The sequence below is a fragment of the Solea solea genome, chromosome 5 (assembly GCF_958295425.1).
Source record: "Solea solea chromosome 5, fSolSol10.1, whole genome shotgun sequence".
NCBI lineage: Eukaryota > Metazoa > Chordata > Actinopteri > Pleuronectiformes > Soleidae > Solea > Solea solea.
In genome coordinates this window covers 9834569-9852611 of record NC_081138.1, presented here as the reverse complement: position 1 = coordinate 9852611, position 18043 = coordinate 9834569, and the positions used below count along the sequence as shown (strand labels likewise).

The 18043-nt window shown below is 39.8% G+C and overlaps 1 protein-coding gene across 8 annotated transcripts in view; it reads right to left on the bottom strand.

Annotated features, from left to right (window-relative positions):
- nav2a (neuron navigator 2a) overlaps window positions 1-18043 on the bottom strand; it is a 188713-nt gene that overhangs the window by 47417 nt on the left and 123253 nt on the right. For 6 of the 8 annotated variants that reach the window (XM_058628877.1, XM_058628878.1, XM_058628873.1 and 3 more), the window contains 4 exons: window positions 9382-9454; window positions 8108-8339; window positions 7832-7888; window positions 5787-5920 (listed from right to left, as the gene is read on the bottom strand). In XM_058628877.1, the coding sequence (XP_058484860.1) occupies window positions 5787-5920; window positions 7832-7888; window positions 8108-8339; window positions 9382-9454 (496 nt within the window). Of the gene's footprint in view, window positions 1-5786; window positions 5921-7831; window positions 7889-8107; window positions 8340-9381; window positions 9455-12054; window positions 12125-18043 lie in introns of those variants that run through there. The other 2 variants (XM_058628880.1, XM_058628874.1) reach the window with 2 other exon arrangements.

Sequence of the window (18043 nt, the reverse complement as noted above, 5' to 3'; positions counted from 1 at the left end):
ACAACACTGGTTACCATGATGCAGAAGCAAAAAGAGTTGAGCAGAAAAGAAGAGAAACAAGATGGTGAGGGTGAGTCTTCTTTGACCCCACACAAAGTCACCTTATAAGGCCTGGAGGTGGTTTGTGTTGATACAGCCAAACATGTCATTACCTTGCTGTGGGCTAGCCACCAAAACTGTTCAAAACCCCTGAGCACTAACAATGAGAGGAACCCATCACACACTGTTTATAAAAACAATGAGGAGCAGGCTCAAGTGCTTTAAAGTCTTGCCAAGCAGGTCAAGTCAAGAAGCAGTGCTGTTGCACTTGTAAGGCTTGGACTTATATGGACTTCTTTGGTCAGCATCTCTCAGCTTTAAGAAACACTGTGTGGTTTCATATAGTGACAAGTACTCAGTTCCTTAACGATAACATTCATGAAAAGCTTGAAATTACAGTTGAACATTAAGTCTTATTCCAGTCCCAGTTTCCAGAACAACTTACAAAGGAGAGAAGCATTCAAGGGAGAAAAGGCTGGAATTTCTGTTCTTAATCATTCCTCTTGATGTGAAAACTAGAGCATCCTGAATGTAACTCTAACTCTAACACTTCAGACGAGTATTAAATATTCCAATATCAGTGGATTTGGCCAGTGAGAGAAAGCCTGTGCAGGGAGCACAGTGAAGCGTTACAGTTGACACAAACGCACACATTCAGAGTTACAACTGCATTCTCATATAGATGTAGTAGCTTTAGTCATATCTTAAAGTAATTCTTTTCTCAAGACGAAATTCACTTTTTCTGTTGGCTGTTTACATATTTGTGCCCCTGGTTTTCTATTTTTCCTCTGTTCAAATGTATCCAGAAAGACTGAACCAAGTGAGAACTAGTGATCAACAACAATTCTGTTATGGATAATGTTTCTCGTCCTTCAAAGGGAAATTTGTTTTGCAGTTTGTGGAACAAAAACAATAAAGACAATTTAAAAACACAATAACAAGAACAAAAGACAAAATAGACACAGTTAAACAGTTAAACCAAACTTGACTTTCCTATGTTTCCTATATGAATAAGTTTCTATCTATCAAAATAGAAACAATAAAACAGCAAATCAATGAAACTGTGCACGCTCAAGAATTGTGCAACTTGATAGTGGTAATTGCAGATGGAATAAAACTTTTTTTTAAGTTTTTTAAAGAAATTAAGAGCACAACTCTGTGAAATGTCCAGTGACACTTTTAAGTGGGGTGGGAATCACGACACGATACACAATACATAGTCCACAATACCAATAATATCACAATACAACAATTCTGTGATAATCAATATATTGCAAGACAATCATAATAGCAATACATCACAATATCTGTCTAACTGAAGAAAACAGAATGTACAAAACAAAAAGTTAAAAGTGCAGGATTTCTCTATTTATTCACAACATAGAGAACAACGTGCATAAAGTCTATGTATTGAACTTGGATGGGACATCTCTTAAAGTAGCTTTCTCCACAGTTATCCCATTGTAATCTCCCCTTTTTGGCCAGGTCACTTCTGCCCAAGTTTCCCTCATTCATTTGAGCAGCACCACTGTGAGGAGACATGAAGTAGCAACATCTGGCAAATGAAACTGGCTGAGTCTTGGAGTTTAATGTAGCTACATAATGTGTGAATTAAAATATTGATATTTGCACTGTGGTATCGATTATCGCATTGCATGAGGAATGACGACAAAATCGCTATTGTGACCCACCCCTAATATCAACTACATTCACTCAATTTATGTAATTCACGTTGTCTATTTTAGTTGCAACTTGGGCAGTATATTCAACCCATGTGTTAACCACTTTCTCATATGGCTGCCCAGTTCATTTTAATAGCACTGTTCATCTTCTTATAGGATATAAACACCTGCTCACCTCCTCTGATTTCTCTCCCTGGCTAGCATTTACTCAGCACAGCTTGAAACAATGCAACCATTAGAACGTGACTGAGGCCCAATTAGCCGAAGTAGCTAAATGAGAGGGGGTGATTATGAGGCAGGCAGAGAAAATGAGGGAAGCTTTGGTGTGGGTCAGCAGGACGTCTGTGCTATCTGTGAAATGGGTCAACTTTGATTCTGGGTCAGAAAAGAACGACAGGACATGAACAGGTCTTGGACATTGGAACAGATGACCGTCCACAGTAATGTGCACTAACACACTTCAATTGGATTGAAAAGGTTGAAGGAAACTGACGCCAAAGTTATCTACTTGGAAACTCTTAAAAAACCTGCTAAATCTGTCACAATTACAACAATTTGCCAACGTCAGAAAAAAACACTAACTTGAACACTGACCCTTACATTTGTTGGTGCCAACAAGATGGAGTAAAGATTTAATTTGAAGAAAGGTGGTGAATGTGTCGTCTTTGGACACAACTGTGCACTGAGAAAGATTCTTGTGTTTAAAAGGGGAAAAATGTGTCGATGCTACACAGGAAACGTGGTTGATGACAACAATTAATACAAAAATAAGTTGACAAAGATCCAATAAACAAATGACTACTTCATATTTTGATCACAAATTAATGTATCTTTTTTCTTGTAGCTCATTGAGAAACCAAATTAAATTAAGTTAGATTAGATTACCAGCCCAAAATGTGGAAGCACTTCTACCTCAAAAAAAAAAAAACCCTGAGAATGGGTCACTGACTTAAAGGCCTGGTGCAGCCTTGGGCCAAAGCCTGGAATTAAACTGCTCATTGCCCCCCATTCACTGTGTTGCTCGGGTGTCTGCTTAAGGAAACAGTCATGGGAGAAAAAGTGAGCAGAACAGTACAGTTGTGGATAACAGACCAAGTATCTACTTCATGTCTGCCATAGATACGTGTTCTAGGGAGGAATTTAGCATTTATTCCACCTTGTCCTTCTGTATGCAAACATGAATTTCTTAATATTTATGTTGGCAGCAGGTTAGAGAGATAAAGAATTGGATCAGTGGGGTAAAGCTGTTGTTGCCTCTGATTCTGGATGCAGTCTGAAATCAAACACAGAAGCAGCAAATACCAGCATGTTTGATTCAATGTAAACAAATTAAGTAATGCTTTACAGCAATGCATGTAAAGTATCTCTGTATAAAAGGAACGTTTGTCTCAGGGTCTGACAGGCGTCATACTCCTCTGAGTGAACTGCATAACATTTAGGTATTTTAGGAAGTTGACCCAATGCTCCTTTCACAGATTGTCACACTCATGCTTGACGACAAGCACCATGTAAAACCATGTCATTTGAGTATCAACACCATTCATTGCTGTGTGTACATGTCTGTGCATGCATGTCAAATTGTGTAGCGAGGGGGAACATCTGTTTTGCTCAGCAACTTCAAAGACAAAAAAGCCAACACACACATTATCTATATATGTACTGGACCTCTCCACTCCACTAAACACGCACACACACACACACACGCACACACGCACACACGCACACACACTCCACAGACAGAAACCATGCAGTAGATGCATTAGCAGTAGTGTCGGCTGATACTGTTTAGACATCACAAGTTTGCCAACTGCACTCATGATTGCACTGGTCACAAGACAAGAAGCTAAACCTTCTCAGCAAGTCAGTGACCAAATTGCTGACCTGTAACTGCCCTACTTACATACAAGTCACGTTCATATAGCAGGAATGAAAAGACACATTTGTGGTTTTAAACCTTTGGTGTTTTTGCATGTGAGAAAGTGTCATGACAATTATCTCTCATTGTTCAGCTTTATTGAATTTACAGAAACCTTCATAGAAATTTCATTTGCAATCTGACACAAATAATGTCAGATTGGCACAACATTTGCTTACTCATCATGTTCTGATTCAGAAGCCCTCACTCTCCCTGGTTCTCTCTTCAGTCATTATGCTCCAAAATGTGAGAGGGACAGGGAGCTTTTGTGTGTGTGTGTGTGTGTTTTTTTTAAAGTTTCTCCACATGAATACATTCAAACAGTGACGCTACAGCTCATCAGAAGGCTATTCATTCAGTGAGAGCACCGACAGAGAAGTGCACATACACAGCTAAACAACAACAGGCTGCTCTCTTTCTCTCTCTGTCTCTCTGTTCTGGGTCACTTTGTGGACACCCAAACGCTGTCACCTTATGTTCACACAGAGCAGAGGGGAAGAAGTCTGTTTTCTCAGTGTGCAGCCGTGCACTGATGTGACTGCATTCTAGTGTCACAGCCATTAACAAACAGCAAGTCTGACCTCACAACTGAAGCTGCAGGTGGTGTCTCTCCAGCGATCTAAACCTGCAGCAGCAGTGTCTCACAAGAAGCATGTACAACATAATATGAAGCAACAATAATTCCCCCATGTGCAATTTTGTTTTGTTATATCACACAGATACAAAAACAAACTTTAAATCAATCACAGATTAATACATATCCACATGATCTCAAATCTATTTATGCTTTTCATAAAAAGGTCCTGACTCGACACATTCTTGCAGCATGCACAATTCCCCAATTTCAAAAGCAGTTTCAGTAACAAACCAAAGAAATTGACTAAATCCTACCATATTCTCAAATGTTTCAGGCAAAACAAAGTCTTCACTCAAAAACTATCTAACCTGCCACCCAGAGCTCAAAGTGAAGTACAAGTGCAAGCTGACAAACCTCATGGGTACTGCAGAAGTCCAGGAGGAACAGAGATAGAAGAAAAGGAGATGGGCAACAGAGGAAAGAGTCCCAAAACACTTCCATCCATCCAGAGAGTGCAGGAGGAGGGGGAGTGTAGTGCAGTACTATGGCCAGGGGGAGGGGCTTGGCCATCGTGAACAACATGGGAAGGGGAGGGCAGTGATTCTCACCCTACCTGCTGCTAATTATAGGACCTAGTGCTTTCAAACATATAAATGTACAAACACCCACACTGGAGAACATGTTTTATGTTTTTCATGTTTTTGCCTGAACAGATGAAGGAAGAAATTATTTATATTTGGATCTAATCACCTAACTTTCTGCAAAAAGGTGTATTATAAGAAAATCCTTTTCATTTCTTACAACCACTGCATCTATCACCAATACAAATACAATGAAGGTAATTTGTTTTCATGAAGTCTGTTAATTCATGAATGTACAACTTCCCACTCCTCTCCAATGAAGCTGCACATGAGAATAAATGCCACACAGTGCTGCTAACAGTGGTGGTCCCAGTTAATTTATCACAGTTTAAACACAGACAGCAGACTCTCTCTCTCTCTCTCTCTCACACACACACACACAGTTTTTTTTCTCTGTTAATGTTTCACTCTCTCGTAATGTCTCTTTCTCTGAGTTGTCAGAATTCTCTATTGAAAGCAGAGTAATGAGTTTAGGCTGTGAACACTAACACAGTCTATATAAAGCCATGGCTCCCTGAGTGGTGACACAGGCTATTTCAACCCCAACGTCCAACTGAACACACTGCCACGCATGCTCAGTGTGTCTGCTGCAGCACAGAGTGAAGTAAACTGAGTCTAAGCAGTTTAGATTAACCACCTTAATGTTACCAGGTCAGTACCTTTACTACATTCAAGTCACATTATCTCCAAATGAAATTGCTGCATTCAGCCATTTAACATTCTGATTATTGCAGGCACTAAGTTCCACAAGTAAATGCCCAGTTTATAGACTTGAATAGGAATGAACCTCTTCTGCTTATACAAAAGATAAGCAATTGACAGCAGTTAGACAAGAGGCATTTTTGTGAGCGATATGCTACAAATGACAATCCCATTTCACAAATGAAACATGCCAGTGTCCTTGTGTGCTCTAGGTTAATGATCTGTCCTACCTTTGTTCAGGTGTGAGTTGGCTTTGGTCTTGTCACTGAAGCCCTGGCTGCGTCTGTTACCAGCGGCACTGACCGAGCCTCTTGGAGGGATGTCACTGCCAGCAGTGGACACCCTCGAAGTGGGGCCAGGAAGTCTGAGGAGAGAGAGAGAGAGAGAGGGAGAGATTAGAGGAAAACATCATTGGTGTTAAGTCATGGTCAACAGGGTCCCTCCTGGTTTATGACTCAACCTGCTCAAACTCAAACAGGAGGGTATGGGTTAAGCAGGACTGAGAGCACAGGGATCATGCAGTTACATTACAGTTTTAACGTGAACAGGCAGAGCACACTATAAATATATACATGAACGTGGGACTCATCAAGTCATCCTGCCTTTTTACATTCAGAAGGAAGCATCTGAAACGTGAGTGATGTGTTCCCGCCACAACTAATGTTTATATCTGGTCATTTTCATTCCACAGCTTGGAAGGGAACTCACTCACTCACTGTGAAATAAATGCAAATCCAGCTCAATTTCTGGCTTCCTATATGCACCTGCAGTATGGTGAGTAAGTATGAGCTCACAGCAGCATGGATATTTGTGTGAGTGGGGTGAACAGTGAAGACATTATTCCAGGTCTCAGGGCAACTGAACAGCTATAATATCACAGGAACCTGCTCCTTTCATATCTCCCCATGGATTAGACCAGCTGTGAATACATTTGACATTTTGATTACATGTTGTAAATTGATCTGCTGTCTTTGGTGAGATACATGAGCCAGGCTGTAATCTGACCAGGTTGGGGCAAATAGACTGCTAATAAAATGCTAATTCACCAGCTACCTCATCATCATCCTGGGACTGTGAGAAGGAAACTGATAAGCAGATTACAGCTCTCTCTGTCAGCTCCTGCATTCATTATAGAAACTCTCATTTCCGGCATGCCACTCAATCTGACTGACCATTATTTATATAGCATTTGCAATGTAATGGGTTTTTAACATATTATCAACACAAGAATGGACTAAGTTCATTAGACTTATGGCAGAACAAGCCGGGCAACAAATGTTCAATTAAATAATGTTAATAGAGCTACAATGTGTTTTCCTGGCAGTAATATTCTGGAGTACCACACACACTGAAAACAATATGCTTGTCCTTGATGATGTGAAACAAGTTGTACCCTCATATTCTTGAAAATGTTTTTTTAAATAAATACTAATGCATTTTGATTACTACTTTGATTATACTTATTTATTTATGAAAACACAACCTAGAAAAACAACACAACATTTAAAAGGCAGCTCAGTTTGTGAAAGCCATGTACTTTTCTGCTGTATACTTTCATCAGTTTAGAGTCTTCCAGCCAACTCCCAGAACATCTTTTAGTTACATATGATGTCCAGAAGATGGAGTCGTTGCACTGCTTTAGAGAGAAGCTGGTGTGGAGCAGGTGTAATACAAACAGATGGGCAGCATACAAACCACATCCTAAATCCAATTATGAGGGGACATCACATGCAAAAAAAAAAAAGAGGTAAAAAGTGAACGCAAACCGATCTGAAGGCATCGCAGCAAGCACAGATTGAAGGTGACTCAGAACAACACATAGATAAACATTCCAGTCACAGCATCTTCCTTTGTTAATCATTAATATCACATTGTACTGGCAATGTGCTTATCAAGCAACCCCCCCCCCACACCCACACACACACACACACACACACACACACAGGTTCACACACTTGCTCAAAGGTTATCTAAAGGTCTTCCATAGTCTATTTAGCAAGCTTGCAAAAAGACTGTCTGAAGATGGATCCTGGAGCTCTCTATCTATTCAACACTGCCACTCATGCATATCAAACATATCAAACAGTGCTTGTAGTAGAAATTGCCCTTAATCACAGGCAAAGAAACAAGCTGTGACTCATTACAGAGGAAAATAAATGTTATCTTTGATTAGGGGCAATTTCTACCTTCTTATTCACTGATATGGAATGGGACAGGAGGTGAGTTGGTGAAAAAGAGGGAGGAGCGAGAGAAAGGAAACACAGAAGAAGCTGACCTAGAGGATTTTTTCTGACCAAGGGAAAACTTGAGTAGTTTACTCTGAGATCCATCCCTAGAGGAGAAGAAAAGACAAAAGACATGTGGAAGAGGACAGAGACAGAAAGGTCACGTTTATGTATAAATGACAGAGAGTGTGAACAGGAAGACAGCGATGACATTATGATGGATTAGAACAGCAGAAATAGAAAGTAAAGACAAAAACCTTTTAGCCAGTGTCAGGGTTATGTTACTAGTCTTTTCTGAGTTGAGAGTTTTCATAAATGAGCCTCACCTGGACTGCATCTCGCCCTGCACAGTTTTCTGGGCTGTAAGGGCAGGAGTCCCATGCGGAGAGTGGCTAAGCTGAGCTGGGGCACTGCTCTGCTGGCTTAGCGGAGGATGTGTGCTCTGGGACTGGGCATTGGGTGGGAAAGAGGGCTGCCGATGAGCCTGCTGCTGCTGCTTGTAGCGGGACAAGCTGAAGAAGAGGCCGAGGATGGCTTTCAGATTACCATTTCGAATCTCTGTTGGTCAAGGAGAAGGACAATGTGGTATATTAAAATGGTAATGATGACGATAGTAGGGAAAGTGGGGGAGAAGTGAAAGTTGATGAGAAATTTTGCTGCTTCAGTCAACAATTAAATGGCAGCTGTGGGTCTGATCTTTGCTGAGAAACTACAACTACTATTATGCTGCTTTACTGGCTGTAAAATGACTGTTATGTGCTGATGACACTTTTATTCATTTATTAATGCTATTCACTTTCTTAACATATAATATAATATGATAAAATAATATACACTATACTATTATACAGAGTGCTATTTGCCAGATGGCAAAATGAAAGTCGGAGGAAAATATAGAACATTCAGGTGATACTCTCTGAAACTATCACTATTATTATTGGGTTCCTTGTGTGAGTGATATGAAAAATATAAGGCTAACATATTTTTTACAGGTTACGTGGACATTTTGCATGTTCTGTGTGTGTGTTTGTGCGTGCATGTGTGTGTGTGTGTGTGTGTGTGTGTGTGTGTGTGTGTGCGTGCATGTGCGCATGTGTGTGTGTGTGTGTGTGTGTGTGTGTGTGTGTGTGTGTGTGTGTGTGTTTTCCCCAGGTTCTCCAGTTTCCAGCCATAGTCAAAAAACATGCAGATTTGAGGATTAGGCAAATTGGGCACTCACACAATCACTCTGGGTGTGAGTATGAGAGTGAATGGTTGTTTGTCTCTATATGGATGGATTGACACACCCCACCACCTTCATGTGGAGGATAAAGTGGTAGAAAATGGATGGATTAATAAAATAAACCCAAGCTATTGTGAAATGGTGGAAGGAAATCTGCAAATGACCTGGCTACTCAAGTACAATTTGCCTAGCTCCATCTCCAGGTACTGACCTATTGTCTAGGAATAACTGCTCCAGTGTGTCCTGTGTGTAATGGGTAATCATTTCTGATTTATTTATTTTTACATAGCATTGTGGGCACAAGTTGTGCAGCTATGGTTCTTTTCTCTATTGCTATTGTTTCAGTGAAAGCAGCAGAAGCACAGAGGTCCAGCTTACCCTCCGCACACAGGCCCTGGATGTTGACTCCTTTGGCTGCCAGGAAACTGAGGCAGGCATCAATGTTCTCAATCTGAACAGACAGGCAAAGACACAGCTGTTAGACACTACATCATGCACATTACCATTTCAATTTGCACATTTGTATAATCCTCAATGTGTAATGGCAAAACTAAAGGTTAACATATACATGTCTTTCCATAAAGGTAAACTAGCAGCAAAACATTTATAAACTTGTTACATCATGACGAAAATATTCACAAATTTCATTAATCTCGTGGTCCACTCAAAAAATGTTGATGTTATGATGAGGAACTCATGATAAATCTTTACTTAATTGCCTTTGGCGGTCAGTACTAAGTAGACAAGCTTTGTCTAAAGGTCATGTGACCCATTATAAAGCAGACCTGCTGCCTGGACCACATAATTACAAATCAAATCACATAAATAAAATCAGTCACCAGGCAGACTCACAGTGGATGATTCAATTGTGCCATCAAAGTTTACCAACTGCCTTTAATGAGCAAACACACCAGGTACAGCACAAATGTTGTTGTTCGCTCCCATATTACAAGCAAGAGTAGATTTAAAACATGCTGAGGTTTATCTGAAACCACAACAAACCCATTTTAAAGAGTAACAGGTTAACATTGGTCTCACAGATGCCAAGCAGTGATACTAGAGTTGTGTGTGGTTTGTGAACTAAAATACACATAAAGTGTATCCTTTGTAAAAGAGGCCTGCTGTGGGTCCCTCTGTCAAAGATTACTGACATGATTACAGTTAATATGTGGTGACTAAATATAGCTTGACCTAGAACTTCCTCTGTGTGCTTCTCCTGTTAGGAAGTATCTGGGGTGAGGTGAGAGACTGAAACAAAAACTTCTTTACACCTGCCTTGATTAATTCTTCTAACGTTTTGTGACTGCAAATAAATTGACTGGCAACTATCCTACAAACACTACTATTACTACTAATGTAAACAGTATGCTACCTCTATTAACAACGATATTATAATATCCACAACAAACTTAGACCATGCACATTTCTACATCCACTGCTGAGTGGGTCATAGTTTATGTCTTTATATTGGCAGGGAAGACAATACACAAAGTAGTGCTAGATTGCTATTATTTTCCCAACAATTAAGAACATTTTAAGAAAAGCTGTCAGAGCAGCAATGGCAATGTTGTATGCTTAAACAATATAAAGGTTTCCTTGTCCAGTTAGAGGAGTGGAAAGAGGGGGAGAGAGTCAAATGGCTGAAAGGTTTTAATCATATTTACTATCAAACTACCATTAATTTCATAATTTGAAAGTACATGTAGGTTATTATACGTTTCAGCCACAATAGTTATTTATGTCCTTTACTAATTTTGATAATTTGTAACGCAAGATGGCAATCAGAATTCATGACACCCAAAGCCAGATTACTAACAACACTGATTACTGTTAGAGACAAATCCAAGGCGCTATTAGTTATATCTGTAATACTTTTCATAATACCTTGGACCTTCTCTACTTCTCAAACCACTGTCACTCTAATAATAAAGTACATGAAGAGGCCAACAGACTTCCGGTCGCAGATTGAGTTGAAACAGCAATGCAGCCCCTGCTGTCATTTCAATGACCTCTGACCCCCTCAAAACAGCTGTTGGAGGGGCTGACAAATGTTGTCCTTTGAGGTGTTGCAGCACAAAACATGGGCGACATGAGGAATGCAGACTATGGCCTGCTCTGAATGACAACAGTGCCTTAAAAATAAACCTCTCTAACCGCAGAGTCTTTTTTTAATACCCTGGGCATTAACTTCACATGAATGACAGAACCACTCCCCTACTGCCCCAAATTCCCATGGTATAGTTGCTGCAAACATAGCAGCAGTCTACAGAAACACACACACGCACACACACTCACACACACACACACACACACACACACACATGCTCACACACGCACAGATAAACATCACATACACATACTTCATATCCTCACCCCAACATGTCATACAAAACACTATTTTCAGTGAGTATACACTGCATCTGCATCATCTATTAAACATATGAACTAGGTCAATAAATGGTCATTAAAAAAGAGTTAATGTGTAGGATTAATATCAACCATTAATGAGTCTGATGGATGTACAAAGATGGCATGAAGCTTCACGCTGTTTCATTCCTGAAAGTAAAGTTTAATGAGTTAGTGAATTAAGAGTCAAGGATGTTCTTAAGACAGTGATATAATCACAACATCACAACTCATTCTTCCTCTTCATGGATACAAAAATCAAACCACATCAAACAATCATGATGTCTCTACTTGGCATCACATTGTTTAACACAGTATCAGCAGGAATGATAATTCCTTTCCACCAAGCAACAAAAAAATAAAAAATAAATGAACCGTGTGTCACTATTTATGCAAGACTGCAGAAGTGACTCTGGACTGATTTCATGAAGTTTGTAGACTTCCTTTTTGGCTCATTAGATTTTCTCCAACAAACTTGAGTTAAGACAACTGAGGGAGTTACGAATCATCTGACAGACAACAACGACAAACTGTAAATGAGCACACAAAGACCCACAGTTAATAAAACCTCCCCCAGCACTGAGTGAATACATTGTTGTGTTTTTACTCTATGACTGTAAGGTATGAACCATATGGAAGTCCTACCTGCCCTGGACGCACAGTGGGATCAGTCACTGTAGTGCGACTGCTGAGCCTGACTTTACACAACCATCTACACCACCGTCACCTCCTGCTCTGCTCCAGCTCCTGGCAGCATGAGGCCACGAGGCCAGGCACCCAACAACCGTCTGAACAAACACTACTCATGACAGACATGCCGTTGTTTTGTATATGTGAGTGTGTGAGTGAGTGAGAGAGGGAGAGAGAGGGAGAGAGAGAGAGAGAGAGAGAGAGAGAGAGAGAGAGAGAGAGAGAGAGAGAGAGAGAGATCCAAGGCAAGGAGGGAGGCAAGAGGAGTGTGACCAAGACTTGTTAGTCTGAGGAAGGATGAAGTCTATTATACTGTACACTAAAATTATTATACCTGGGATTTTCAATCCCGGGGGCTACCCTGCGTCACACGTGCATGAATTCTGGAGTCACGTACAGTATATTCTGAAACAAAACAAGTTGGGAGGGAGAAAACACAACCACAACATAACAGACCTCACTGATAATTACAGTGGTTACTATTGTGCATCTTTTACTTCAATCTCTCTTTAAATGAAATGTTGAGCTACTGATACAGAGCTGAGCTCTGTCCCAAGGTTTAAGGATCACTTCAAACAATAATGCTAATGTGTATGCTCATGTTTGGAAGACAAATGTGTTGTAGTGTCTCACTGGTAATAGCACATCTCTGACAAAAACACTGCAGACAAAGAAGAAATGAGCATATTCACTTGTGTATTACATTCCAAATGATACCAATCAGAGCTGAAGTCAATAAAAACCTGGTTACACTGTAGACTCATTTTACCTGGGAGTGCAAACGAAACACATTCCCACTGTACAACTGTAATTGAACTGTTTTAAATAACCTTAATCTTCTCAAAATGAGAAAAAGCATTTGACGCTGACACTTAAACTTGATTGACATAATACATAAAGCCTTAAGACGTTGTTGAACCATGGTGCCAAAACAATTCAATATTAATTCATCTCCTTGAAATCTGATCATTCTGATACACTTTCATTCTCACTGTTGTAGCCGCGACCTTGCTACAGTAAAGCATTTTATTTGGAGGTAAAATGCAACAAAATGTATTTGATGCACAGTTGTTAGTTACGGGAGGTCTGACAAATAAATCTAGGAATTAAATTACAAAAAAAACCTCTTTTTACAAAAAAGGTCCAAAACAAAAACACAGTACAAATATATAATATGCAATTCTAAAAATGGTTACACTGCTGAATGCTCTCTGTCATATGACTTAGTGACTGTTGGGTTATGTGGAATCTGGTCATGTAACATGGTTGAGAGATAACGCATTGTGTTTCTGTGCGTGTGTGTGTGTAACTGTATGTGATTCTATTGGCATTTGGCAGGTCTCCGCCCACACCGTCACCCTCCCAGCAGGTTCACGTGTTATGGCATCCAGCTCATCTGCACAATTTTGCTGCTTCACTGCCTATTGATAAAAAGTAAGATGCACAAGTCAGACACGTCACCCTGAGGCTACATATTTTCTCTTACTGCTTCTGCAAATTGAAACTGTGACTTTATGTCTGTAATCACTTATGTTCACTCCTCTTTTTGAGTGCATGCTTTTCATTTATTAGATGATTCTTACTATTATAGCTTCATGCTCCATCTTTCACAAACACATAATAAAACATACAAAGAAAGCCCTTTTCCACCTTTTCCAAGGTTGAAGCTTCTGGAATAATTTATTGTATGATTAACAAAATCGTTGCACCACACGTGTGAATTTGAGACTTAGTGTTGCAACAGATAACTTATGCAACATATCAGCACAGTAGAGAATGACAGGGTGTATGTATAAGACTTGAACAAAAAATGAATGCAATGCTGTGCATCAGGTGACGATCTCTGTCATAACCTCATATAATAAATGACTACAGGGGATAAATGAGTTGCAGGGTCATTGTATCGGACTTTCTGTTAAATACTAATATTTTGGTGAGTAGGGGCTGCTATTTATAACAACACATTATTCAACCTTTCTGTAAATGTCAAATCATTTCTGTCTAAAAGGTACAACCATTGTTGCTTAAGCTGGCAGCAGAGATTCACATAATCTAATTTAAATTCACACAATATTCCACCAGTATAAAAAAAGCAAAGGCAGTATATGGTTCAGCAGCACTTAAGTGAAAGACAATCTGTACTCTAAGCTAATAAAAGTTGGTGTCATGTGAAACAAAGATGACCTTTTAGGTAAATTTGGTTGTTCAGAAACAGAAACTGTGAATTCTTATATTATTATGTTTTAATTCCATTATGTGATGGACTGATTTCTAACCAGCTGAGAATAACTTTCCCATGCATGTATTTTCACACAGACAGAAAGTGCCTCTCTCTTTCAGCAAACACTGACAAACCTGTTGAACCATAAATAAAACAATGTGTTTGGACATCATCCTGCTTACCTGCGTAAAGCTTTGTCATCTGCATAAAAGAAAAAAAAAAGTATGTGTCCAATCTGCATCCAGCACCACCAGGGTTACTCTGTGACATTTACTGTAACCCACTGCTGCAAAGTGTATGTGTATGTGATTGTGTGCACTCACTTTAAGTACTGGGTGTGCTCTCTGACCGGGTTAAAAAAACTGTGAGGCACTTGTAAGAGACACATATGCACGCAAAGGTGAAACAGGCTGAATATATATATACATATATATGTATATATGTATATATATATATATACAGTATATATATATATATATATATAATATATATAATATATATAATAAAGGCTCAATTATGAGGCCAGTTTAACATGCAAACACACACTCAAGACTATCAGTATAGAGTGTGACATGAGAGCTGTATGATGATTTCATGTTCCACAAAGGCAACTTAGTGTTTTCCATCAACCATATGAAATACCTGGTTCAGCAGGTTTCTACATGCTTGGATTTGTGTCAGTCTAACTAACAAAAGTGAGAGTTTTTCCTCTGATGTACAGAACAGGAAACATCTGATGGGAAACAGGGAAATACATCAGTCCAGCAAACAATTGGTCCAAGAAAAATAAGATAAACACCCTGGTAAAACCAAAAGTATTTTTAATTCTCTCTTTACAGTAAATATCATATATAGAGTGGTTTAAATAAGATAGAATCTCATCTAGTAAGTACCATAAAATATATAAATATCTTGCCACAAAGAAAATGTGGGTTTCCTGGAAGAATAATGTCAGGGTCTCTCAATCGTGGTGCTGGGGACCAACAGTCCTGCTTGTTTTAGAAGTTTCCTTGCTCCAACACACCTGATTCAAATAAATGGGTTGTTATAGGCTTCTGCAGAGTTTGCTGATGAGCTGACTATTTGAATCATGTGTTGGAGCAGGATGCAGGGAAGTGGGTCCCCAGGACCACGATTGGGAAACCCTGGTTTACGGGACACAGTGCTGAGATTTATTTTGGACTAAGAAATTACAATTCTGTTTAACCTAAAAAGGTCAGTGTCTGAAATTAAAAAGAAATAAACAAATCAGTTTGTTTTCCTTGCAGATATTGTGAGTCTTGAGAAGCTGCTGCTCTAATGTGGACTGCATGGACGAGACAGTTTGTGTGTTTGTTTGTGGTTTTAACAGCTCAGTGTCAAATCAACACCCCTTGCTCTTGGCTAAACCCACACAGACAGACACAAACACACTGTGAATGGGTGGCAAAGGAATGACCCAACGATGGGGGTCCATTGAATGAGTTTGTAACAGTTGTAAAAACAGCGACGCACTCTCTGGCCCCAACAACCAGCATGAAAATCAGCTTCTGTGAGTATGAGGTCACAGTAACACTGTTTATTCCACTGATGACACTTATTTCCATGTTTATTCCATTAGAGACTGAAGTGAATGTAAGTGGCGGTAATTTGCAGCAGCTCTGGAAGCTTTGGAGATTTGAATGCAATGAAATCGAGTACAGTTAAAGTGGGCTCGTACCACATACTCCTCCATCCCTAGATCTGTTTGTATGTTTGTTTTGACAGGACTTCAACACCCCAAAGCAGGCATTTGCATAATGACTGCAGTTGCACCTGCGAGCGCTGCTTGACGGCTTCTGATTTTGCTTGAAAGCTGACAGAGATCATACAACGATCTAAATATACACACTGAAACATCTGAGCTTAAAATTGAAGCAGAAGTTGTTTGACTGCCATTATCTGATCAACAATATCAACCCTCACACACACAATCATCTTCATCTCTGATAATCCAGGTCACAATACTGTCAATTTAGAACCAGGAGTATCCAAAGTTGGACACAACACAACAAAATGACAGAAAGATAACCACAGCACAAATGAATCAATTACAGGTGAGCAGTAGCAGGGCAAGACAAACTGACAAAGTTAACACGTAAGGAAAAAGATTCTTTAAAATGGTTGTCAAAATCTATTTCCATAAAACATGCTGACAACCAGCAGCACTGTACAGTGATGCAGGATTCATGTGTGATGCAGGTACCTTAACTCACTTAGCCAAGGTAAATGCTGCAGTGCACCGCTGACAAAAACCTCCCTGACTACATCAAACTAAAGATTTGGAAAAAGCGACTCATCATGTGTATAAGACAAATGAACTGACAAACTTTTAACAAATCATTTTACAGGTTGTCTGTTCACAGATGAGTCGTTTATGACAATAATTAAAACTCTAAAACTCCCTGTAACGGGATCATTTGTCAAGACATTTCAAATTCCAGTGGGAAAAATGTCATTTTTGCAAACAGCATCTTGGATCTCAACTTTTCAGTTGAAATCATACCATTTTCCCATGGGTATCACATTTAATATGTAGTGCTAATTCATGTAGACATCCTGTGTTTAAAAACTCTGCTTCAGGCAGAAAGGAAAGGGAACTCCACAGTTAACTGAGCTGCTTGATAAACAGTTTTGTGATACAGCTTATGTAGGAGGAGACATGCTGAGTTTAACATGTTTGATGGTGACGGGCTCTGCTTTTTACAGCTCCTAAGCTTAAAGAGTAACTCGACCCCTAAACCACTATTTTCAGGTTAAAAGTAGTGTATATGGTTATCTAGTGATATTATTCACTGATCCAGGTCCAACTCTTGGTAGTTTTGTGTAAAGTTTTTTAATTACATGTTGTGTGTTAAAAATGTGTGTATGTACTGCCTTCTCTGGCTAAACACCTCCTATTACATTTGAATGTTCGTATTAGCTGGCTCTTACCGGGCTCTTGTCACTGTCCCGGTTGTCTGTCACCAACTGTCCTCCTCTAGCCACACCCCCAGAAACACGCAGTGGGGGGGGGGGGGCTCGGAGAGTATACGCAGCACTTCTATTTCTGGGAGATGGCGCAGCAGAGCCACATGAATTCAGCGGAATTTAGCACGAGTGGGAGAGGAAGTAGCGAAATAAAACAGCTGGTTTACTTTTCGGAATAAACGACCCCATGTTGGTACCACATCGTATTTCACTTTGATACATCGCAGTCCTCACGAGCTCAGCAGGCTCCTGGTTTTGCTGTATTTGCTAGAATAGAAGTAGAAACGAGTAGAAATACTGCTCCGTTTGTTGTGTTTACAACATTTACAGTGTATTTTCATGCAGGCTGCGGAGCTGTGTGAACCACAACGCAGCACGTCCAGTCCGCCCAGCAACAATGAATACTATTTTCTGATTGGCTGATAGGTCGCTAATTCAGAGCAATCTGCCTTCACATCATCCATTCATAGATTACTAATTCATGTGGGGTGACTATTATCACTTATCAGCGTGAAAATGATCATGTGTTTCACACTCAATGTAGCTCTGCTGCCACCGGAAATACCATTATAAATTACCATACAATTACTCGACCATCACCCCCCCAGCGGTGCTCACTCACCCCTCCTTCCCCTCCCCACTCACCGATAACTCTCTGCCCACTTAATGTAGATTTTCAAAATCAGGCATTGGGCGGAGTCAGCTTCAGAACAGGGGTTTAGTTCCTCTTTAATA